General features: G+C 39.1%; 1 protein-coding gene across 1 annotated transcript in view; it reads right to left on the bottom strand.

The window, feature by feature from the left end:
- MUC5AC (mucin 5AC, oligomeric mucus/gel-forming) overlaps nt 1–25,684 on the bottom strand; it is a 77,765-nt gene that overhangs the window by 26,805 nt on the left and 25,276 nt on the right. The window contains exons 16-31 of the mRNA XM_087716401.1: nt 25,013–25,107; nt 23,824–23,950; nt 22,552–22,804; nt 21,377–21,429; nt 20,502–20,602; nt 19,429–19,580; nt 19,205–19,343; nt 18,981–19,094; nt 18,273–18,458; nt 16,055–16,294; nt 13,621–13,777; nt 12,098–12,223; nt 11,449–11,599; nt 10,490–10,536; nt 10,177–10,386; nt 775–8,802 (exon numbers count right to left, since the gene is read on the bottom strand). Of these exons, the coding sequence (XP_087572527.1) occupies nt 775–8,802; nt 10,177–10,386; nt 10,490–10,536; nt 11,449–11,599; nt 12,098–12,223; nt 13,621–13,777; nt 16,055–16,294; nt 18,273–18,458; nt 18,981–19,094; nt 19,205–19,343; nt 19,429–19,580; nt 20,502–20,602; nt 21,377–21,429; nt 22,552–22,804; nt 23,824–23,950; nt 25,013–25,107 (10,179 nt within the window). The remainder of the gene's footprint in view (nt 1–774; nt 8,803–10,176; nt 10,387–10,489; nt 10,537–11,448; nt 11,600–12,097; nt 12,224–13,620; nt 13,778–16,054; nt 16,295–18,272; nt 18,459–18,980; nt 19,095–19,204; nt 19,344–19,428; nt 19,581–20,501; nt 20,603–21,376; nt 21,430–22,551; nt 22,805–23,823; nt 23,951–25,012; nt 25,108–25,684) is intronic.

The raw sequence follows: 25,684 nt of genomic DNA, 5'->3' as shown, positions 1-25,684 counted from the left end.
AGAAAGCTATCAAATAAGTGCATACATAACAAACACAATGATAGAGAAAAGTCTGCCACATGAATCATAAGGAGAAACGGAGAATAGGTATACTGCAGATCCTGTCAGCCAAAGGGTATTGGCTGGTGAAGGCCCCAAAAAGGAGCTTTTCCCACAGTGATCGCTGTTCTACTGCATGGAACATCCTCCCTCCATATATTGAAATGGGCCCAACTCTGTTAGCCTTTTGCAAGACCCTAAAAACCTGTCTTTCTTCCAGTACCTTGGTGCTAAATGTGTCAAAGTCCCAGTTTTGTCACTGTATTAATAACAGGTCATTTCATTACTATTATGCAAATGGTGCACTGGCCTAGACGTAGAGCTCGTGCCTCACAATCAGAAGGCGGTGAGTTCAATCCTAGGTAGAGGCAGATATTTCTCTCGGTGGGCAAAATGAGAATATTTGCTGAACAAAGCTTTGGATTGGTGACAGGAAGGGCATCTGAAAATTAAACCACTCTGCAACCGTCATTCAGTTGCGCAGACTCTACCCAACATGGGATTATGGGGTTGTTAAAAGATGATGATTTAATTGCTACTATGTGTATTTAATTTGGATGCCATTAGTATTTTATTAAATTGTTCTTAGTATTTTCAGTGTAATAACATTTCTGAATTGTAAGCTATGCAGAGCAATTGCCCAAGATGGGTGGCTATAAAATTGAATAAGCAAAAATACATAAAATTCAAAAATTGGCTGGCAAAAAAATAACAGTTATTGAAATAAACACTTACCAGGCATGTAAATATTTTCCCCAATTTGGCAAAAGCAATGACTTGTGCTGCTGCCTACGGTGGTGGTTGAAGATGTAATACTTGAAGTGGGTTGAGGTATGGTTGTGGTTATCAATTCCTGTGTCATTGTTCCAAAGGCCGTTGTGGTTGAAACTGGGAGGGTTGAGCTGGAAGTGGAGGTGGGTGGTATGGTTGTTGTTATGCATTCGGGGTTTTCTTCACAACAAAGCACGCTTACCCTATAATTAAGGCATAGTTGATATTTTCCAGTTTGGTCCCTATTGTAACATGTAAATCCATCTGTGACATCACACTTTACGACTTGACCAACTTGTTCAATGGTTAGGTCTGGGTGGTTTTCAGCTTGGCATTTTATATTTATAGGCTTTTCACAGAATTTCCCTCCCGCAGCTCGGATATTGCTGTAAGTTTCAAGGTCTCCTCCTTCGGGTCCAGGAACGGGAAAGTCAGCATCAAACCATTCTGACCATTGGCAGGTGACAGGCGCACATGTGGTCTTTGGTGGAGTGGTTGTAGTGAGAGTTGTTGTTGGTGTGGGTAACTGGGTAGTGGTGGGCAAAGAAGTCGTAGTTACTATGGGAGTAGTGGGAGGAATAACTGTGGTTATGATGGGAGTTGTTTCTTTGGTGGTACTGCTGGTGGTGGTTATCACTGTTGAGGTGGGTGGTACAGGTGTTGTTTTGCATTCGGGGTTTTCTTCACAACAAAGCACGCTTACCCTATAATTAAGGCATAGTTGATATTTTCCAGTTTGGTCCCTATTGTAACATGTAAATCCATCTGTGACATCACACTTTACGACTTGACCAACTTGTTCAATGGTTAGGTCTGGGTGGTTTTCAGCTTGGCATTTTATATTTATAGGCTTTTCACAGAATTTCCCTCCTGCAGCTCGGATATTGCTGTAAGTTTCAAGGTCTCCTCCTTCGGGTCCAGGAACGGGAAAGTCAGCATCAAACCATTCTGACCATTGGCAGGTGACAGGCGCACATGTGGTCTTTGGTGGAGTGGTTGTAGTGAGAGTTGTTGTTGGTGTGGGTAACTGGGTAGTGGTGGGCAAAGAAGTCGTAGTTACTATGGGAGTAGTGGGAGGAATAACTGTGGTTATGATGGGAGTTGTTTCTTTGGTGGTACTGCTGGTGGTGGTTATCACTGTTGAGGTGGGTGGTACAGGTGTTGTTTTGCATTCGGGGTTTTCTTCACAACAAAGCACGCTTACCCTATAATTAAGGCATAGTTGATATTTTCCAGTTTGGTCCCTATTGTAACATGTAAATCCATCTGTGACATCACACTTTACGACTTGACCAACTTGTTCAATGGTTAGGTCTGGGTGGTTTTCAGCTTGGCATTTTATATTTATAGGCTTTTCACAGAATTTCCCTCCCACAGCTCGGATATTGCTGTAAGTTTCAAGGTCTCCTCCTTCGGGTCCAGGAACGGGAAAGTCAGCATCAAACCATTCTGACCATTGGCAGGTGACAGGCGCACATGTGGTCTTTGGTGGAGTGGTTGTAGTGAGAGTTGTTGTTGGTGTGGATAACTGGGTAGTGGTGGGCAAAGCAGTCGTAGTTACTATGGGAGTAGTGGGAGAAATAACAGTTGTTATGGTGGGAGTTGTTTCTTTGGTGGTACTGCTGGTGGTGGTTATCACTGTTGAGGTGGGTGGTACGGGTGTTGTTTTGCATTCGGGGTTTTCTTCACAACAAAGCACGCTTACCCTATAATTAAGGCATAGTTGATATTTTCCAGTTTGGTCCCTATTGTAGCATGTAAATCCATCTGTGACATCACACTTTACGACTTGACCAACTTGTTCAATGGTTAGGTCTTGGTGGTTTTCAGCTTGGCATTTTATATTTATAGGCTTTTCACAGAATTTCCCTCCCGCAGCTCGGATATTGCTGTAAGTTTCAAGGTCTCCTCCTTCGGGTCCAGGAACGGGAAAGTCAGAATCAAACCATTCTGACCATTGGCAGTTGACAGGCGCACATGTGGTCTTTGGTGGAGTGGTTGTAGTGAGAGTTGTTGTTGGTGTGGGTAACTGGGTAGTGGTGGGCAAAGCAGTCGTAGTTACTATGGGAGTAGTGGGAGAAATAACAGTTGTTATGGTGGGAGTTGTTTCTTTGGTGGTACTGCTGGTGGTGGTTATCACTGTTGAGGTGGGTGGTACGGGTGTTGTTTTGCATTCGGGGTTTTCTTCACAACAAAGCACGCTTACCCTATAATTAAGGCATAGTTGATATTTTCCAGTTTGGTCCCTATTGTAGCATGTAAATCCAACTGTGACATCACACTTTACGACTTGACCAACTTGTTCAATGGTTAGGTCTTGGTGGTTTTCAGCTTGGCATTTTATATTTATAGGCTTTTCACAGAATTTCCCTCCCACAGCTCGGATATTGCTGTAAGTTTCAAGGTCTCCTCCTTCGGGTCCAGGAACGGGAAAGTCAGAATCAAACCATTCTGACCATTGGCAGGTGACAGGCGCACATGTGGTCTTTGGTGGAGTGGTTGTAGTGAGAGTTGTTGTTGGTGTGGGTAACTGGGTAGTGGTGGGCAAAGAAGTCGTAGTTACTATGGGAGTAGTGGGAGGAATAACTGTTGTTATGGTGGGAGTTGTTTCTTTGGTGGTACTGCTGGTGGTGGTTATCACTGTTGAGGTGGGTGGTATGGTTGTTGAAATGCATTCGGGGTTTTCTTCACAACAAAGCACGCTTACCCTATAATTAAGGCATAGTTGATATTTTCCAGTTTGGTCCCTATTGTAGCATGTAAATCCATCTGTGACATCACACTTTACGTCTTGACCAACTTGTTCAATGGTTAGGTCTGGGTGGTTTTCCGCTTGGCATTTTATATTTATAGGCTTTTCACAGAATTTCCCTCCCGCAGCTCGGATATTGCTGTAAGTTTCAAGGTCTCCTCCTTCGGGTCCAGGAACGGGAAAGTCAGAATCAAACCATTCTGACCATTGGCAGTTGACAGGCGCACATGTGGTCTTTGGTGGAGTGGTTGTAGTGAGAGTTGTTGTTGGTGTGGGTAACTGGGTAGTGGTGGGCAAAGCAGTCGTAGTTACTATGGGAGTAGTGGGAGAAATAACAGTTGTTATGGTGGGAGTTGTTTCTTTGGTGGTACTGCTGGTGGTGGTTATCACTGTTGAGGTGGGTGGTACGGGTGTTGTTTTGCATTCGGGGTTTTCTTCACAACAAAGCACGCTTACCCTATAATTAAGGCATAGTTGATATTTTCCAGTTTGGTCCCTATTGTAGCATGTAAATCCATCTGTGACATCACACTTTACGACTTGACCAACTTGTTCAATGGTTAGGTCTTGGTGGTTTTCAGCTTGGCATTTTATATTTATAGGCTTTTCACAGAATTTCCCTCCCGCAGCTCGGATATTGCTGTAAGTTTCAAGGTCTCCTCCTTCGGGTCCAGGAACGGGAAAGTCAGAATCAAACCATTCTGACCATTGGCAGTTGACAGGCGCACATGTGGTCTTTGGTGGAGTGGTTGTAGTGAGAGTTGTTGTTGGTGTGGGTAACTGGGTAGTGGTGGGCAAAGCAGTCGTAGTTACTATGGGAGTAGTGGGAGAAATAACAGTTGTTATGGTGGGAGTTGTTTCTTTGGTGGTACTGCTGGTGGTGGTTATCACTGTTGAGGTGGGTGGTACGGGTGTTGTTTTGCATTCGGGGTTTTCTTCACAACAAAGCACGCTTACCCTATAATTAAGGCATAGTTGATATTTTCCAGTTTGGTCCCTATTGTAGCATGTAAATCCAACTGTGACATCACACTTTACGACTTGACCAACTTGTTCAATGGTTAGGTCTTGGTGGTTTTCAGCTTGGCATTTTATATTTATAGGCTTTTCACAGAATTTCCCTCCCGCAGCTCGGATATTGCTGTAAGTTTCAAGGTCTCCTCCTTCGGGTCCAGGAACGGGAAAGTCAGAATCAAACCATTCTGACCATTGGCAGTTGACAGGCGCACATGTGGTCTTTGGTGGAGTGGTTGTAGTGAGAGTTGTTGTTGGTGTGGGTAACTGGGTAGTGGTGGGCAAAGCAGTCGTAGTTACTATGGGAGTAGTGGGAGAAATAACAGTTGTTATGGTGGGAGTTGTTTCTTTGGTGGTACTGCTGGTGGTGGTTATCACTGTTGAGGTGGGTGGTACGGGTGTTGTTTTGCATTCGGGGTTTTCTTCACAACAAAGCACGCTTACCCTATAATTAAGGCATAGTTGATATTTTCCAGTTTGGTCCCTATTGTAGCATGTAAATCCAACTGTGACATCACACTTTACGACTTGACCAACTTGTTCAATGGTTAGGTCTTGGTGGTTTTCAGCTTGGCATTTTATATTTATAGGCTTTTCACAGAATTTCCCTCCCACAGCTCGGATATTGCTGTAAGTTTCAAGGTCTCCTCCTTCGGGTCCAGGAACGGGAAAGTCAGAATCAAACCATTCTGACCATTGGCAGGTGACAGGCGCACATGTGGTCTTTGGTGGAGTGGTTGTAGTGAGAGTTGTTGTTGGTGTGGGTAACTGGGTAGTGGTGGGCAAAGAAGTCGTAGTTACTATGGGAGTAGTGGGAGGAATAACTGTTGTTATGGTGGGAGTTGTTTCTTTGGTGGTACTGCTGGTGGTGGTTATCACTGTTGAGGTGGGTGGTATGGTTGTTGAAATGCATTCGGGGTTTTCTTCACAACAAAGCACGCTTACCCTATAATTAAGGCATAGTTGATATTTTCCAGTTTGGTCCCTATTGTAGCATGTAAATCCATCTGTGACATCACACTTTACGTCTTGACCAACTTGTTCAATGGTTAGGTCTGGGTGGTTTTCCGCTTGGCATTTTATATTTATAGGCTTTTCACAGAATTTCCCTCCCGCAGCTCGGATATTGCTGTAAGTTTCAAGGTCTCCTCCTTCGGGTCCAGGAACGGGAAAGTCAGAATCAAACCATTCTGACCATTGGCAGTTGACAGGCGCACATGTGGTCTTTGGTGGAGTGGTTGTAGTGAGAGTTGTTGTTGGTGTGGGTAACTGGGTAGTGGTGGGCAAAGCTCTCGTAGTTACTATGGGAGTAGTGGGAGAAATAACTGTTGTTATGGTGGGAGTTGTTTCTTTGGTGGTACTGCTGGTGGTGGTTATCCCTGTTGAGGTGGGTGGTACGGGTGTTGTTTTGCATTCAGGGTTTTCTTCACAACAAAGCACGCTTACCCTATAATTAAGGCATAGTTGATATTTTCCAGTTTGGTCCCTATTGTAACATGTAAATCCATCTGTGACATCACACTTTACGACTTGACCAACTTGTTCAATGATTAGGTCTGGGTGGTTTTCAGCTTGGCATTTTATATTTATAGGCTTTTCACAGAATTTCCCTCCTGCAGCTCGGATATTGCTGTATGTTTCAAGGTCTCCTCCTTCGGGTCCAGGAACGGGAAAGTCAACATCAAACCATTCTGACCATTGGCAGGTGACAGGCGCACATGTGGTCTTTGGTGGAGTGGTTGTAGTGAGAGTTGTTGTTGGTGTGGGTAAGTGGGTAGTGGTGGGCAAAGAAGTTGTAGTTACTATGGGAGTAGTGGGAGAAATAACTGTTGTTATGGTGGGAGTTGTTTCTTTGGTGGTACTGCTGGTGGTGGTTATCACTGTTGAGGTGGGTGGTACGGGTGTTGTTTTGCATTCGGGGTTTTCTTCACAACAAAGCACGCTTACCCTATAATTAAGGCATAGTTGATATTTTCCAGTTTGGTCCCTATTGTAGCATGTAAATCCAACTGTGACATCACACTTTACGACTTGACCAACTTGTTCAATGGTTAGGTCTTGGTGGTTTTCAGCTTGGCATTTTATATTTATAGGCTTTTCACAGAATTTCCCTCCCGCAGCTCGGATATTGCTGTAAGTTTCAAGGTCTCCTCCTTCGGGTCCAGGAACGGGAAAGTCAGAATCAAACCATTCTGACCATTGGCAGGTGACAGGCGCACATGTGGTCTTTGGTGGAGTGGTTGTAGTGAGAGTTGTTGTTGGTGTGGGTAACTGGGTAGTGGTGGGCAAAGAAGTCGTAGTTACTATGGGAGTAGTGGGAGAAATAACTGTTGTTATGGTGGGAGTTGTTTCTTTGGTGGTACTGCTGGTGGTGGTTATCACTGTTGAGGTGGGTGGTACGGGTGTTGTTTTGCATTCGGGGTTTTCTTCACAACAAAGCACGCTTACCCTATAATTAAGGCATAGTTGATATTTTCCAGTTTGGTCCCTATTGTAGCATGTAAATCCATCTGTGACATCACACTTTACGACTTGACCAACTTGTTCAATGGTTAGGTCTTGGTGGTTTTCAGCTTGGCATTTTATATTTATAGGCTTTTCACAGAATTTCCCTCCCGCAGCTCGGATATTGCTGTAAGTTTCAAGGTCTCCTCCTTCGGGTCCAGGAACGGGAAGGTCAGAATCAAACCATTCTGACCATTGGCAGTTGACAGGCGCACATGTGGTCTTTGGTGGAGTGGTTGTAGTGAGAGTTGTTGTTGGTGTGGGTAACTGGGTAGTGGTGGGCAAAGCAGTCGTAGTTACTATGGGAGTAGTGGGAGAAATAACAGTTGTTATGGTGGGAGTTGTTTCTTTGGTGGTACTGCTGGTGGTGGTTATCACTGTTGAGGTGGCAGTTGTTGGGATTGATGTTGTTTTAACAATCTGAGGTGCTGTAGATGGCAGCCTTGTTGTATGATGTTGTGTAATAATGGGTCTTTCTGTTGTCTTTGGAACTGGTTGTTTTGTAGTTGTTAGTATTGATGTAGGTATTTTTGTTGTTTTCAGTGATGTAGTGATAGGTGCTGTGGTGGTTACTCTCGTTGTTTCAAATGTTGTTGACTGTGTACCTTTTGTTGGAAGCAGTGTTGTAGTTAGAGGAGCTGCAGTGGAACTTGGTTGCATAGCAGTAGTTGCCGTTGAAAGTTTTGTAGTAGAAAATATAGAAAGACTGGTTATATATTTAGTAGTGGCAGGAGGTAATGTCATTGTAGGTGTCTCCGGAACTGATGTAGATGTCAGTTGTGGTGTTGTTATATTTGGACTTGTTTTTCCTGAAGTTGTAGTAAAGATTGTAGAGGTTGTCTGAGGTGTTGTGACTCTGGTTGAAGGTTCTGTAGGAGTGGTCAAGCAGTAGTTGTTGCAGCAATAAACTTTAATTTGATAGTTGAGACATATCTGTAGCATTCCCAACTGATCTTCATTTCTGCAAACAAATCCAAAGGATACGTTGCACAGGACCTTTTGGCCAATTTCATCAATAGTTTTATTAGGGAATTTCTCAGCTCTGCATTCTATATGTTCTGGTTTTTCACAGAGATCTTTTCCTGTGGCTCTAATAATGTCATATGTTTCAAAATCTCCTTCATTATCCAGTGTAGGAATATGCACATCATACCATTCTGTCCATTTGCAGATAGGCGTGCAAGTTGTTTTTGTCATCATTTCTGTTGTTGGAGATCCAGTTTCCATTGTAGATGGGACTGTAGTGCTTGTAGATAAAAAAGTGCTTTTTGGGGTTGTTGTTAAGATGCTAGTAGTTTCTTTAATTGTACTTGTGAAAGCAGTGGTACTTGCTGTAGTTGGTACTGTAGTTGTTTGAACTGAAGTGGTAGTTGCAGGTATGGAGGTTGTAGTATAATTGCCACATGGTACAAAGGTACAGCATAGAATTTTGATTTGATAATTGTGGCACATTTCTGGATGCTGGTCCATATTATTACAAATTAATCCAAGTGTTCTGTTGCATTCTACCTTCTGGCCCAGTGTAGTTAATGGAGTATTGGGGAATTTCTCTGCTCTACATTCAACAGCTTTTGGACTTTTGCAGACTTGGTAGCCTTTGGCCCTTAGATTGTCAAAAGTTTCAAAATCTCCATCGTTGTTTCCCGAGCCAGGCTGCATCCCATCATACCACGGTGACCAATTACACACTTCCTGAACACAGACGGATGTAGTCATGGGCACTGCAAAGATATTAGAAGGATAAATGAATATGTTTCATCTACCTAGAACAACCTAGAACAACCTAGAACTATGCTGCCTACAATCTGACCTACGCTTAGTACACAAAATTGTCTGCTATAACATCCTAGCTGTCAACGACTACTTCAGCTTCAACCAATAGCTACAAACTCAAAGTAAACTGCTCCAAACTTGATTGCAGAAAATATGACTTCAGCAACAGAATGGTCAATGCCTGGAATGCATTACCCAACTCTATTGTTACATCCTCAAACTCTCACAGCTTCAACCTCAAACTGTCTACCGTGGACCTCACCCCATTCCTAAGAGGTTTGTAAAGGGGGTGTGTATAAGTGCACCAGGGTCCCTATGTTATACTCATACTTATACTTGTTTTCTCATACATTCTTGACAAACCAAAATAAATAAAATAAAAAACAATATTTTCTAATAATTGTGAGCATGCAAATGATACCCTGAAACAACTATGCCTCAGAACAGTTTTTTGAAGTAAATGTGGTAATAGGGTCAGTGGTCACACATATAGTTTCCCCCTTCTTCCTCTTCCTAAAAGAATTCCTCTTTTAGACTCTCACCTAAGGAAACAATGATCTTCATCAAACTTTTTTTGATGGCAAACAATTACAGGAAGTTTAATTGGCTTCCTTCCCAGGACATTCTACTCAAGATCATTGATTTCCTGCTGCTAATGGCATGAGGAGCAATAATTATTAGCATGGTGTCTGAGAAGAAATAAGTGAGAGTGCGTTCCTTGGTTTTGTGATAACTTAATTGATATTTTTAATTGCACATTACCCTCAGCACCTGCTAAGCAGATGCACTTTTACATAGTTATTACATTGAAGAGAAGAATATGCACAGAGTGCAATTAAAACATTTATTTTAAAACATGAGTGGCATTGCATTGCTTCAGCAGCAGCAGCAGAATAAGTCATCTCAACTTAGTTTTAGACAAAGTGGACATTCTTTTTTTATTACATTTAGGGATTCAGAAGTCCTATTAATTAAAATGTTTCATATGGTACCATGGCAATAGGCCAAATGGTTTATTTTCCCATGATTTCCTTCTAGGTTGCTATAAATGTGGAAATGTGGGGTAGCAAATTGAATCCACAACTTAATCTTTTTTCTCCATACAACAACCTATTTTCAGTAGCAAAATTGGCAAGTTGTTTATAGCAGAGGTGGGTTTCAAATCCCAGCGCTACCGTTTTGCTTATGCTCGTGTGGGAGACATTTCTGCGCACACTAAAATGTATTAATTTTTTTAAAATAATCATACAACTAACAATCATTTTGTTTCATTTCATTTACTAAGGAAAAAGATAAGTCCTCAGAGTTGTTAGAATTTGTACCTGAAGTAGTACTTGCTGTGGAAGTGGTGTTAAATACAAAGACAGTAGAAGTAGGAATACTGGTAGGGGTTGTGGAACACGGAAAGATATTCCTCTCAATTGTGCCATTTTGACTGCAAATTGCAGTGATGCACCCTCCAATGCCATCAGTTGTATTGTAAATGATCTCTCCAGGTTTGCTTATCTTTCCTTCATAGATACAGTAGCACTCTGTCATTTTAAAAAAAGCAATTGATTATTGAAGTTGTTTCAATTCTCACAATGGCTGATCCAAATAATCACAGCCCACATCAAATCGACACAGTCTGCTTACCATTTTCATCATATCTGCAGTCCTCTTCACTGTCCATTGAACAATAACTGTAAGGAAACAAATGAGCGCATTTGTTAGAAGGCTGCTCACCATTTTAAAAAGCACAACAGGTTAAAATAAATGTAGTTTATGCATAATCGGAATAGAATCATGCAGAAACTAATACTTTATTACAAGAAGATCCAATTCATTGTATGGAAATGTCCAGATAAAATTTCTGGAAAAAGAAAAAAAGCTTCCTGTCAAATTCAGAATTTATAAACAGGTTGACCATTTTCTATGGAGAATTCTTATTTTTCCCCTTCAATAAAATTAAGGGAATAATAAAATTATTTATTTATAAATATTTCCCTTTAATAACACACACTGCACCTCTGTTCTGTGAGCTGCTGTGGTTGCCAGTTTGCTCTCAGGTCCAATGCAAGATGCTGGTTTTAACCTTTAAAGCCCTTCATGGCACAGGATGAGGCTATCAGAAAGACTGCCTCTCTCCATTTACATTAGCCCAACCCATCAGATCTTGCAGAGAAGGGATACTGCAGATACTATCAGCTAGGGATCTACACTTGGTGAGCCCCAGGAGATGTGCCTTCTCTACTGATTAATGAGTATTGTTCCCCTCCCCAGTTACATTGGCCCCACCCCTTTTGATGTTCTGAGAGGCCCTCAGGACTTGATCATGTGACTAGGCCTGGGGTTGCCACAAAACAGATTTGTCTAAGTGACTACTGTTAAGGAAGTCATTTTTTATTCTTCCTTTACTTACAGTTGTATTTTGGGGATTTAGAATATTTATTGCCCTGGTTTTTTTAATATTTGTACTTGCTATTTTTACACTTCTTGCTTTATCCATTGTTGTGTATCACCCAGAGTCACCTTTGATGAGATGGGTGGCTGTATAAATTTGAGGAATAAATAAATAAACTTCACAATCCTGGCATTTTAAGCAGAAGTCTTACCATGATTGACAGCTCTTTTCTGAAGGCAATTTTTCTCCTGGTTTATAATAGTTTCCCTTATCATCAAAGCAGCCACACTTATCAAGGGAGACACAGTCCATCTCATCTTCATTAAAATAGGGTTTATCATCTGGACATTTTGGATAGCATCCTACAGTAAGAAAGATAACTTAATGTAAGCTTTTCACCGGACAAAATGAGCAAAGTAGGCAATAAAATAGAGATGCGTGAGTGATTTTAACAAAATCTCATCTTCAAAGCTTCAGAAAGAAGAGCAAAGAGTTCCAAACATTTTTTTCAAAGTTAGGCTTAAAAAATAAAGGTTATGCAGGCAGATCAGATAAGAGTGGGCTTTTTTCTTATTTCTTTTCAGAGAAATAACAGCTTCTTTTTCAGTTCAAACAAACTGTTTGGTTCAAACCAATTATCTGGTATTATCTTTCATTTGCTAGCATGTGCAAAACTGCATGCATCCATAACATTAAAGTTGAATAATTGAGAATTGAAAAATAAAAGTTATTGGAAAAATATATCCTTACTTCTTAAGCAAGTCTTGAATAGTTCCTATTATAGTTATTAGAAGAATTGATGCAATTTTCAGTTTTTAATGATTGTTGCAAATCAAAGACAAGATGCATAAATACTGTACCTTCCAAGTCATATAATTCAAGTGAACAATTGTGTGGATTCCTACAGGTCTTCATGCAAGAAGAACCACAAGGTTGATAATGCCATTCACACTCTCCATGTTTATTGTAGTAATCACAGAATAAAGCTGAAAGGAAAAAAGCAGTTCAAGTGAAATGTGTTTGTTGTACAAGAGATATCCCTTTTAATATTCTTGATATGATGTCATTACATTTTCTTACTTGATAACATCATAAAATAAAGGCTTATTTTGGAATAATTCCCCTTGAACCTAATACTATGAGAAGACATCTATTGTTTCATATGGGATTGTTTGGAAATTCCTTAAATCTCATGAGATATCAGAGTTCTCACTGAACTCATTGTCCCATGGACAGCAAACAGGACCTTAGACTGAAAGTTCTTTGAATCTAATAGTGGGGACAGGGAAAATTCAACTCCATCAGTGGTGGGTTTCAAAAATTGTTCGAACCTACTCTGTGGGTGTGGCCTCCTTTTCGGGAGTGGCTTGCCACCCATGTGACCGGATATGAAATTATGAATTAGTACTTAGGTGGGTCCAAGTAGCTATTCAGAAACTCTGGCATTGAAGCATGCAAGTCTTAAAGCTGTCAAGTTACAAGATCCTTGCACCCCTAACCCTTTAGGGAAAAAAACCAGGGGTCTTCAAACCTGATAGCTATAAGACTTGTGGACTTCAACTCTCAGAATTCCTCCTCCAGTCACGTTGGCTCAGGAACTCTGGCATTGAAGCATGCAAGTCTTAAAGCTGTCAATTACAAGATCCTTGCACCCCTAACCCTTTAGCAGTGGTGGGTTTCAAAAAATTTTGGAACCTCTTCTGTAGGTGTGGCCTGCTTTCCGGGTCCACTGGTGGAACCTCTTCTAACCGGTCCGGTAGATTTGACGAACTGTTTCTACCAAATAGGTGCGAACTGGTAGGAACCCACCTCTGAACTCCATTATACACCGGAACAATTACAACTTGTTCAGGAATTATTATTCTGTTTCCAAATGTTCTTTTGCATTTTCTGTTCTCATGTCACCTTATTCATATGACGTAGGTATATCTTCCATAGCAATCTAGCAAGGCTTTGTTAATTTAAGGATACATCTGATCATAGCCATTCTAGCCACGTAGTGACACCATGGTTCAATAAATCTCAATCTGAAGTTAAAGTAATTTGAAATATTTAGGGACTCAGGGACTCCTTCCACAAAATCACATATGCAAATATGAATGCATTGCCAGTGATCGTCATAGAGATATCTCATTTCCATTTTCTGAGTTGGGCTGAGCTTGCAGTAATGATGTGAAATACTACATGTAACCATCAGCCCTGAGAGGTAATACATTAAGCTCTTACAGCATTTGCATGCATTCAGAAGACTCCACCTAAGTCCAATGATGATGATTTTTTTAGTATTAAAAATCCCATTTGCTGTGGTCCTGAGAAATTAACAAATTGAAAATATTGTCTGCACCTTATTCCCACCTTCAACATTCCTGGGAAGGATACTCACGACAGATAGATGGAGTTCTCCAAGAGATGCATACACCAGCCTCCTGACATGCCTGTGCATATGCAGCTACGGCTGTACAGAAGCATTCACAGTCTCCTCCAGTGTCACAAGCACAGGCATCAGATACACATGCTTCATAATATTTAGTTGGTTCAACCTAGTAGGAAAATAATGAACATAATTCAGTGTGTTCATTAGTTCAGGTAGGTGAGTTTGATAAAGCATGGGGCATAATAAAGCATTCTTATATTTGCCATTCTTATATTTCCAACCAATCCTTCTGGAGAACTGACAGTATTGATCACCATTCCATTTGTTGCAGTAACAACTGCATGAACAAAGCAATTTGTTGTAGTTATGAAAGCAATAGTTTTGGGATGCAACTGATAGATGTGATCTGTCATTAGCAATGGATCAGGATGCAATTTGCAATGAAACAAAAAGATATTCTCTAAATCTATTCAGGAACAATTCAGATCCAACAATCATTGGACATGTTGCTATCAAAGATACAAAGCCGAACCACAGTGGGATCTGCTTTTGATTTTCTCTTGTAGAAATAATTGACTTCATTATTGATTTAAATGGTTGCAGTGATCAAGGCAATGGACACATTGCAAAAATGGAGATAGTATTCTTAGTAGCCCACCAATAATATAAAGTATTGCTACTTAGTCATAAAAGGATTAAAGGTTAGGTTATGAATATGTATATATGTATGTATGTATGTATGTATGTATGTATGTATGTATGTATGTATATGTATATGTATATGTATATGTATATGTATATGTATATGTATATGTATATGTATATGTATATGTATATGTATATGTATATGTATATGTATATGTATATGTATATGTATATGTATATGTATATGTATATGTATATGTATATGTATATGTATATGTATATGTATATGTATATGTATATGTATATGTATATGTAATGTTGTATTTGTGCTGATAAATAAATAAAGGGAGACTAGTATAGATCTATTTCAAGCTATTTAGCTCTCATCAGCTAGCTATACCCTTACTGGGATTCGAACCTGGGCTGTATTACATATTAGGCAGATGTGTTAACCACTAAGTCACAAGGTTCTCCTCCTTTATCAGCTGAGTCAGGGAAATAGGTAATAAAGGAGCTGATAAAGAAGGAGAACCTTGTGGCTTAGTGGTTAACACATCTGCCTAATATGTAATACAGCCCAGGTTCGAATCCCAGTAAGGGTATGGCTAACTGATGAGAGCTAAATAGCTTGAAATAGATCTATACTAGTCTCCCTTTATTTATTTATCAGCACAAATACAACACAAATGTAACAAAGGCAACAGTAAAAATATTGGGTTTCTGTCTGGATGGTCTCTTGTGACGAGCCGATAGTCAGAGAAAGGAAACAGTAGGCTTCCTCTCATATTTGGGCATACCAGGGGTTATGACACTAAATACATACATACATATATGGGATTTAGCCTAGGTTTAGAGCAAGATTATGTATTGATTAGATCCATCATTAACTCTTCATATTATAGAGCATCCAGTAATGTGTTTCAGTTATTAATATTCCCAGATACTTTGGTCAGATGTCACTTAAAACTAATTAAAAAGGAATATAGACATACTTGTGGATAGCTTAAAGACTGCTAAAAGGTTCTGAAAGCAATATGTGTCAAATCCACTTCATATTATACCACCAAGATCTATTAGCAACCATATTTAATGCCCCATCTGATTACCATGTCAGGTTTGCCAAAGAATAAACAGTGTCTCAGAGGACAGAGTTGGTAATAAAAGGACTTCCCAGTTACAAAGGAATCCTCTGAGAATTACAAAATACTGAAACAAGTTTTATTTATTTTTTTAATCTTTGGAATGCTGGAATGATAGCATCTCTTTTCAGTTGCTTGGTTTGTGGCTCTTATATCTTCATCTCAGCAATCACATGCATATAATCTTGTTAATATACAGCTACATCTTCTTAGGAACACAATTGAGTCTAACATTTCTGTTGCTAAGCAAGGTAGTTGTTAAGTGAGTTTTATCTCATTTTATGATCTTTCTTGCCATAGTTGTTAACAGAATCACTGCAGTTGTTAAGTGAATCATGCAGCCTTTACAGTGAATCTGGCTTCCCCCATTGATTTTGCTTGTCAGAAGCAAGCTGGGAAGATCACAAATGATCACATGATCCTGGGACAGTGCAACTGTCAAAAATACATGCTAGTTGCCAAGCGCCCCAATATTGATGATGTGACCATGGGGATGCTGCAGTGGTTGTAAGTGTGAAAACTGGTCATAAGTCATTTTTTTGCAGTGATATTGTAACTTTGGTCACTGAACAAAAACCATTGTAAGTCAAGGATTACCTGTATTGCATAAAGTTTGTTCAAATGATCTATATAGTCTTCTGAAATGGATCTGTTCATACCTGAGAATGGCAGAGATCAAAGGTCTTGCTGTTAATGATGCTACACTGCCTCTGTGCCCAGGAACTCCTATAGGGATTTGCAGAACATGGATCCCTGGTGCTTGAGGCATCTGGACAAGAGGGAGAAACTTTCCAGCTGTTACCAAATTCCAGGACATCTCCTACTATTGACTGGCTCCTGGTGGTGAAATCATTGATGTCATTGCCATCATAGTTTCCACAAAGGCCACAGACCTCACCCTGCACAGAGAAAAATACAAAAACAAAAACAAATTGAAAGATGGGCATAGATGGTTCTAGCTTTAGAGTTCTAGCCATTTTAATGCTGAAGAATATGCATTACTCAGAGACCTTTAAATATATTTCTCACACATAGTTTGAACTCATGTACTCAAAGCTGTGTATGTTAAAGACAAACCCCAAGTCCAGGAATGTTTAATCTGCATTTACGAAATGATTAAGGATCTATGAAACCAATACATTTTTAATTACACTGAAACAGCATTGTGTTGCATAGCAACGAAATAGCCATGCCTATCTCTACCTAACCCCAATTTATTTCAAAATTAGTTTTAGGAATTGAATTTTTTTTCCTCAAAAGCATAACATGGTTGTCCTTCTAAGAATGTATTTCTTCCAAAGCTATTTGAGTTCTTCAAACTATTACCTAATCTATTCCTATGTATTTTACTCTATGACAATTGTCACATGAAATATACAGTCCCCCCCCCCCCCAGTGGAATATCGTATTGCTCAAAATGAAAGAAATCCAAAAATATGAAATTACATTTTCTACAACATTGTGTGTGCGTATACTTGTGTATTGAATAGCCCAGCTTAGAAAAGTTATCCTTGAATGGAGCACAAGTATCCCTAGCAGAACTAAAAAGGTTATGTTTACTCCCCATGCAAAAGGTTTGGTTATATTGAGCTCATCCTGAGATTGGACACAGAGATATGATTAACATTAATAATTAAGTTTAATTGATTCAAGCCAACTTCAGCAACTAGGATTTAGAATATTTGTTTTGAAACATTTCTTTAAACAGATGTTTCCAGCTATTGGCCATGATAACTGGGAGATTTTGAGAGTTCTCGTCCCAAGCTAGTTGGAACGGAGGTTGTGCAAAGCTGGTTTAAAATTGAACAGTTCATAATGTCAATCATAGTTTGTCTACTAATGTATTGTCGTTGTAAGTATTGGTCCAGAATTAGAGAAGCTGAAGTTTATTCCTATTTTCAGACATAGATGCTCAGTGAGTGGTAATTTTATTTTCTGCCCATCCAATCTCAGGATAGCAACTGGAGAAAAAAAGCTAGGAGAGATTGCTCTGTATTCTGCCTTGGTCTTCTGGAAACAGAAATGAAAGCTTTTGCATTTCTTTCAACCATAACGAACTTGGTTCTCCAACCGTATCAATTTTCAAGTGTATAGACTTCAGATCCCAGAATTCCATAGTAGTATGGCTATCAATGTGAATTCTAGGAGTTGAAATTCACTCACCTGGAAGCTGCCAAAGATGGGAAACATTGGCAAGAAAATTAGGGAAGGGAGTATGTGAGGTCTATGCTTGTCCATATTTCATTGAACCATAGTTCAGTGTGATTTCCAAGTATTGCTTTTGCTATATGTTGACAATCAATTTAAGGGATACACACACACACACACACACACACACCCCTCTTCAGTTATTCACAGAATTCATCAAGAATGATTAAAATTTCCCTATAAATACCAATGTTAAATGGGGTCAGTCCACCCAAATAAAATATTTGCAGTATTTCTTAAACACAAATATTTATTCTAAAGCCAATCATTTACGTTCTTACAATGCAAAAAAAGTCAGTTAAGAATGTTAGCTGTAACAAGGTCAACAGAGAATTGTCATTCATAACGATCATGTTTATTGCTCTGCATAATATATTGTCAGAACATTGTCTTGCCCTTTGTGTTTTACATGACAATTTTTTCACTGCTATCAATGGTTCTAGCAACTAAAATAATGCTAAATTGACTGTAAAGTGGAACCATAATAGGATCCATTTAATAAACCAACTACTGTAAATATTTAAATGTGCATGTTTAACTCTTAAACATTGTTCTTCATTGACTGTATCAATATATTATGAATGTATCATTCATTCTCTAACAATTTTCAGTGCAAGTCTTCAGAAATAAATAGAATGATTCAGTTTCTATTTTGCATTCACACCTCACCTTAAAGTCTGCTTTGAGTTTAATGAATACACTGGTTTTCTTATCCCATATTGCGGTCACGTCTCCATTAAAAATTTCAATCACCATGTAGATGCCCATGTATCGGATCGTGAAAGGCACTTCGCCTCCAACAGCAAGTCTCGGTATCACCTCAAATGTTCCATCTGTAAGTAGTAACTCATAGTTCTAAAAGATAAAATACAAGGAACATATGTATTTGTACCTATATCTATCAATGGAGAACAAGTTTGGTGTCGTGATTAAGGAATCAGACTAGAAACCAAGAGACCATGAGATCTAGTCCTATCCTAGGTATGAAGACAGTTGGGTGACCTTGGGCCAATCAATTTCTCTCATCCCTAGAATATACAAAAGGGAAAACTACTTCCTAAAAACTTTGCCAAGAAAACTGCAGGAATTTTTCCAGGCAGTCACCTGAAGTTAACTTTGATCAAAGACACACCACGCACAAAAACCACTCACACCACCTATCAATGCCATTGCTTCTAATAATTTCCGCCGGAGATTTCCATTATTGGCAAGTTCTGCACTGGCATTTGGATATTTTTGCAAATATAGTGCCCTATGCTTACCATATACTATTTCAAGATTTCCACTTATTATATAAAGATTTCATATTACAGATTTTGTTGCTTTGTCCATACTACTACAAGTCATAATGTTTTTACCTTCTGCTAAGTTACTTACCCCAGCGAACACCTTAATGGCTTTTGAGCAGGTAGTCCCTGTAGAACCGCAGGGGATATTCTCTGTGATCACCCGGAAAGTTTCTACATTTGTCTTATTTTTACTACACTGATTCTGCAGAAAAGAACGTGGTGTTAAGTTTTTATGAACACAAATATGGAGACTCAAGGCTAAAAAATTATAAATTTATGATAGTAGAAATTGAATGCGAAAAAGTTTAATACCTGGACCAGTGTGTATTCACACAATCCATTGAAGGCATATCGTTTGTCATCAAAGGTGGTATAATGACCATCTCCATAAACTGAGCAAGTTTCCAGACAAGGTTTATTAGAGCATAACCACTTTCGGTTCTTGCATGTGCTAGGTAGCCAAACACATATTAGATATTAATAGGGATGCAATATAAATGCAATCCGCTTTATATCAGCCATCAATTTATACATACCAAGTATTACATTTATCTTTGATAGTTTCTCCTGGTTTATATGTGGCTTCATTGTGAATGCATGGACATTCTTCTGCAGGTATACATTTGCCTGTACCATCAGACACTAGCTGATCAGGACATACACAACCAGAGACACACTGTGTACTGTACTGCAATAGAGGATTAACAAAAAGTGTTACCTGACAAAACTCTATGACAAGAAGTAACATTTCTAAGATATCGTACAAAGAAAAAGTGATTTCAAATTAACGCCAGTTCTTCCTATTTTTAATATGTACACTGTTGTTTCAATTTCCTTTTCCTTCAGGAATTTTGATAAAGCAATAGCAATAGCACTTACACTTATATACAGCTTCATAGAGCTTTACAGCCTTCTCTAAGTGGTTTACAATGTCAGCATATTTCCCCCAACAATCTGTGTCCTCATTTTACCAACCCCAGAAGGATGGAAGGCTGAGTCAACCTTGAGCCTGGTGAGATTCAAATTGCCTAATTGCAGGCAGCCAGCAGTCAGCAGAAGTCGCTTGCAGTGCTGCATTCTAACTACTGTGCCACAAAGGCTTTTTGCAGATATAAAGAGGGGTCCCTGAATGTTTATTTTTATGCATCTCTGGCCAGTGACTTGGCATAAGCTTAATAAATTAAATAGAATACAATATAAAAGTGCACAATCATGACTAAACCATGCTTGTTAAACAGGTTTACGGTATCATAAGAATTTGTTCTCCTTTCTCCCAGAAAGATCTGAGAAGACTTTTAGATACTTCATTAACCATCATCTCTTGCGATCTATCAGACTAATTTCTATTTGGCAGTATCTTCCTCAAGGGATAGGAAGATAGTGTGCCAAATTGTGCTGGCAATTTCGGAGGCAAAAAGACAATTTTCATTACAATCAATTATCTCCTGACAGACAGCTTCATATATTTAACTCGACTGATGATAATTTCAGTTACTAATATGCTGTTTTACTTATTAAATTTCTATTCTGCATTTTCACTATGAAAGCAAACCCACCCAAGCTGAAAAAGCTATTAGAATCAGACCCACTTTTAACTAGCCATACTTACACAGCCCATATCAAGTGTCTGGCAGCTCTTCTGACACTCAACTCCATGAGCATTAGCTGTGGCATTGTCACAATCAAAGTAGACCATAGGAGCAACACAATCTGGAAGAAAAAAAAATCTGTCTGAGATTTTATTTCGGTAATTACACAATGTATATTATGCCAAATTTACATTTTATGACTACAACTGACATGGGACCCCATGTTAGAAGAATCACAATCTTGTTTTGTTTAAGTTTCTTAGTTTTGAATCGTGTTTCCCAAAGTTGGAAAATGCCTCTTAATAATAATAAAATTAATGTACAGTAATTGATCAAGTTTTCAAATTGCTTATGAAGCACACAAATTAAATCCACATGAATATCCATACTTCAGTTTTAGAAACAGTGGTTGGATTGTGGGCCTTCAATGGCTGCCCTCCTTCCCTTGCAACCTCCTCAGTCCCCCAATTCTGATTTGGAGGGTTGAAGAGATCCTAGAACAGAAATCTGCATGTTGCAGAGGAATGAGAAATCAGCAGAAATCATTTGCACATGTCTCTGCTGCCAGCGTATCTTGAGCCAATAACTTTACTCAAGGATTTCTCCTCTTGTGGGAGCTGTATTGGATCTAATTCAGTGTTTCTTTCTAGATTAGCCAATTAGGTATTCAGTTTATACAAATCTTGCCATTTAATGGTGCCATTGTCAGATTTGTGGTTGTGGTGGTTGTGGTGGTGGTGGTGGTGCTATTATGACAAATTAAATAGAAAACTTGTTCATAAAGTACTGCACTTACTAAATAGTATGCTTGCTTTAGGCATAGATTTCTCTTGCTGGATCTGAACAAGGCTGGAACACCATCATAATAAAACAGGGAATAAAATGGTGGTTGTACCTGTTTGTGATTTCACTTCCCCAATGCATTGAAGCTTGCCTTGTACACAGGTACTGTAAGAGAGTAAGACAGCTATTATATTGCAATAAATGTAATAAACTTATGATCCTGATTTATTACACTTTAAACTATAAGTAGTTTCTTTGTTGTTGTTGAGGAGGAGGAGAAAGAAGAGGAGGAGGACGAGGACGAGGATGAGGAGGACGAGGAGAGAAGGAGGAGAAGGAGAGAAGGAAGAGAAGGAAAAGGAAAAGGAGGAAGAGAAGGAGGAGGAGAAGAGAAGGAGGAGGAGAAGGAAAAGAAGGAGGAGGAGGAAAAGGAAGAGGAGGAGGAGAAGGAGGAGGAGAGAAGGAGGAGAAGGAGAGAAGGAAGAGAAGGAAAAGGAAAAGGAGGAAGAGGAGGAGGAGGAGAAGAGAAGGAGGAGGAGAAGGAAAAGAAGAAGGAGGAGGAGGAAAAGGAGGAAGAAGAGGAGGAGGAGGAGGAAGAGGGGGAGGAAAAGGAAAGAATCATTCATTACACGTTGAAATACTGAAAGGGATTTCTTTTTGATAACAATTGTTAGAAATGAAGAGATTTTTACTTGGGGTTATATGGATACTTGAAGCATTTCTGTTAGAAATGTATGGGCCACAAAATCATATCGATCAACTGTATTATTGCCAGCTTAACCCACTTTTACCAATTTACTTTTCACCTAGCTGAAAGCAAACAATAAAAAAGTGAATCCCTTACTGATTAAGTTCAGTTCTATTTCAGTCTTGCTAGCTTACTTTCAAAAATAATAAGTTTTCATTCTTCTGTCTTCCAAAAGGCTTGGGTTTTCAAATCAGACAGATTTGGTCATTTAGAAGTATCTTTTAATGCCCAAAATATTTACAGATGGAAATGTGAAAAAAAGGAAATGCTACAAAATATTACAAAATTGATCAATAGGTACTTCCATTCCATCTTTAAAAACTCAGCTCACTGTAAGAAGTACAGTAAAATAACAGCACTACACCAGATTTGAAGTTTTATTTATTCTAGTAGATGAAGTGACTTTGTGAAAGCATTTCTGGTCCTGAATGGTCAGCTCACAAGCAAGGTTGAATACAATTGCTTTCCCCTATACTTTTGTTCCATGGCTTTCTGCTACTTCTCTCTTTCCACCACTATGTTTATTTGAAGTCTCTCACCACATGATGCCATTGTCATGAACCACCTCTCCAGATGGAATGGCAGATCCTTTGTGGTAACAAGGACACTTAGAGGCAGGCACACATTTGCCATTGTCATCCAGGTATGTCCCTTCTTCACAGGTGCATCCATCTACTGGAGAGAACTTGATTTTGCAGGTGACATCAACCTCACTGAGAGCTCTGCAGGTGGCTTGACAGGTCTCAATGTTGTAATGATAAGTCCAGGTTTCAGGACAAATTTGGAATTTGGCTTGAGAAGAGAAAAAGGAAAAAAAAGAATGGATTTATTAGCAAGATTCATGTAGCAATTATACTAGAAATTCCTATACATACAACAAGTTGCAATGACTCTATCAGTCTCTTCCCCCCACTCTCTCTGCCTGCCTGCCTGCCTGCCTCCCTCTCTCTTTCTCTTTCTCTCCCTCTCTCTCTCAGAGGCGGGGGGACTCTGTAAATATATGCATCTCCAAATATCTGAAAACATCAAAACATGTTCTGCAACTCCCAAAAATGAAGCTCATAAAAGAAAACTTCCTGACCAGTGAAGGTAGCCATTACCATAGACAGTAATCTGATTGTTGAAAGAAATGTACTGACTTCTGCCACTAGTGCAGTTAAAATACTGGGTATTATCGACATATAAAACCTAAAGAAACTGAGAACAGGATACTGAATGCAAAAGGCTGGATGGCATATGAACCACTAGATGTCTTGGAAAGGGAGAGAAAATTTCAACTGTTGAAAAGCAATAGGAGTCCAGTAAAAATTCAGTAATCAGTAGAGAGGTGGCTAGAGTTAAATCAACCCTACCCACAAGATATGAGGCATGAGAAGTTTGCACATGCAAACTTGAGGCATGAGAGGCTTACACATGCAAACATATTTTAAAATAAATGTAATAAAAGTTTTAGCAAACGATGTGCCTGGTTCCAAGCTAATTTTGGAGTTATTTTTTAGGTAATTTCCTAGCATGTATATTCTTCCTCTTCTCTGAAACATAAGACAGCTTCCAATGGTCTGGGATCCTTCAGGAGCATTTTAATTGAGTTAAAAACAAGTAGGGACAGTCAGAATAACAGTTGGAGGGGATGTTGGAGGTCTTCTAGAGATCATGTACCAAACCAGAAAAATGTCCAATCTCTCCTTAAAAACCTCCAGCAATGAAGCACCCATAATTTCTGAAGTGAAGCCATTCCACTGATTGTCTGTCAGGAAATTTCTCCTTAGTTCTAGGTTGGCTCTCTTTTTTGTTTGTTATTCTAAACTTACCACATACAGTAGTCCTCCACGCGCTTAGCAATACTCCTTTAGCAGCACATGCCCTGACATAGGCTGAGAGGGCAGCGCACATGCAGTCCTCACTCTTTTCACAGTTACAGGTGTCAAACATGCAGTTCTAGAAAAAACAAAGGACCTCAGGATTAACCAAACTTCACTTTCCTTCAGAGATATTTCACTTTATCTCCAGGTTGCAATCCTTAGATCCTTCAGATATCACTGAGTGTCAGCCAGCCTGTCTTCCTATTGGGCTACTAGAAGGTGTAGGCAGTAGTATCTGAAGAATCACCACTTCTATAATTTTGCTTTAGCCTGACCTTGCCAAAATCATGAACAACTTGGAGAAATTGCATTTGAAGTATTTTTTCTGCTTTCACCTAAACTATTTGTCATATGCTAGTCACTTGGGTTCTTTCAGTGTATAAATATGTAACAGTTTATTAGCTTTCAGGAAGCAAGATATTTCCATGAATTATGGCATCCTGCAAAGTGAATAGCCATATACTTCAGGTGCTATAAATCAGTAAAGTAAACTTAGAGTTTATACTGGAAATGAACGGCTCTATCTAAATCCAATCCATTAAAATTCATTTCCTTCTGAATTTTCTGCAATTTTTCTTAAACATTACAAAAAAATTACATTGACTGTTTTATACAACTTGCCTTAACATATGAATTTTGTTCACATCTTAACTTAGAATATGCATTTTTCTAATGTACAGTATATATTTTAATTGAGTTTCTGCACTTATGCAGATCTAAACCATAAACTATATTGCATGATTTGAAATTCAGGAAGTATAATAATGTTTTGATTCACATAATAGTCCAAGAAATGCAAACTACTTAGAACAGCTTAAAAAGTATTTGTCATCTCCAATTAAGACCTAACACAAGAATGGAACTATATATTCTATTTATATATACGAATTAATACTTCATACTAACATTTGACTATTAACTATTGTCTAGGTAGACATTCTGGTGTACTATATAAAGTGAGAAATATATGATTGGATTACAAAATGTAGGGAATGGGAAAAAAAACCAATACATAGAAAGCTAAAAAAAAGACCAATTAAAATCTTAAGTGGCTTCTCTGATTTTGACAATGCATTTTCCCCATGAATTATCTTTAAGTTCATCTTGGCATTTCAGTTGAAGAGAAATAACTACTCACAGTATGGTAAACATCTGGGTTTACTATTGAGTGGCATTTCTGAAAGGGTCCCTTAGTGTCAGTCAGCAAACCGCACCAGTGTAAAGCATATTTTTCTATAAAACAGAGATAAATGTGGTGTCATTTTGGTATCCTTTTTTGCTATACCTCCTCTGTATAAATCTGCAACAATGATCAATTATATCAAACTGACAAACACAATATAGCAGGGCTATTAAACTCCTGGTCTACAGGCCAGATACATCATGTGCTGGCCACGCCCACGCCTGGTTTAGCAAAGAGGGGGAAAGTCCTGATACTTCACATGATGTCGCCATGATGATGTGAAGATTTTTTTTCCATATTAAGTTTTTATTTTTCCATTTTCATAGCATATAATCACATGTATACTATTACATAACCAACCATACTGTATTATTAAATATTTACATCAATTCACCTTACCATCAACTCCCCAAAACAATTATTGACTCTTCTGCTCTCCATACACCATATACCTTATCCATCACTTTCTTCTCCCTCTCTCCTCCCCCCTACCTCCTTTCTTCCCTCTGTCCTTCTCTTCTCTACTTCCCCTTCCTCTCTCGTTCTCCTCTCCCCCTTTCCACTCCTCCTTTCTGTCCTCCTCTTCTCCTCTTTTGTCAGCCTCTGTTTTGCTGCTTGCTTTTGGCT

Source organism: Thamnophis sirtalis, unplaced genomic scaffold (assembly GCF_051295495.1).
Source record: "Thamnophis sirtalis isolate CommonGarterSnake01/CBP01778 unplaced genomic scaffold, rThaSir2_p1.2 scaffold_1, whole genome shotgun sequence".
Lineage (NCBI taxonomy): Eukaryota > Metazoa > Chordata > Lepidosauria > Squamata > Natricidae > Thamnophis > Thamnophis sirtalis.
Note: the sequence above shows the minus strand (reverse complement) of the source record. Positions and strands in the feature narration are given on the sequence as shown.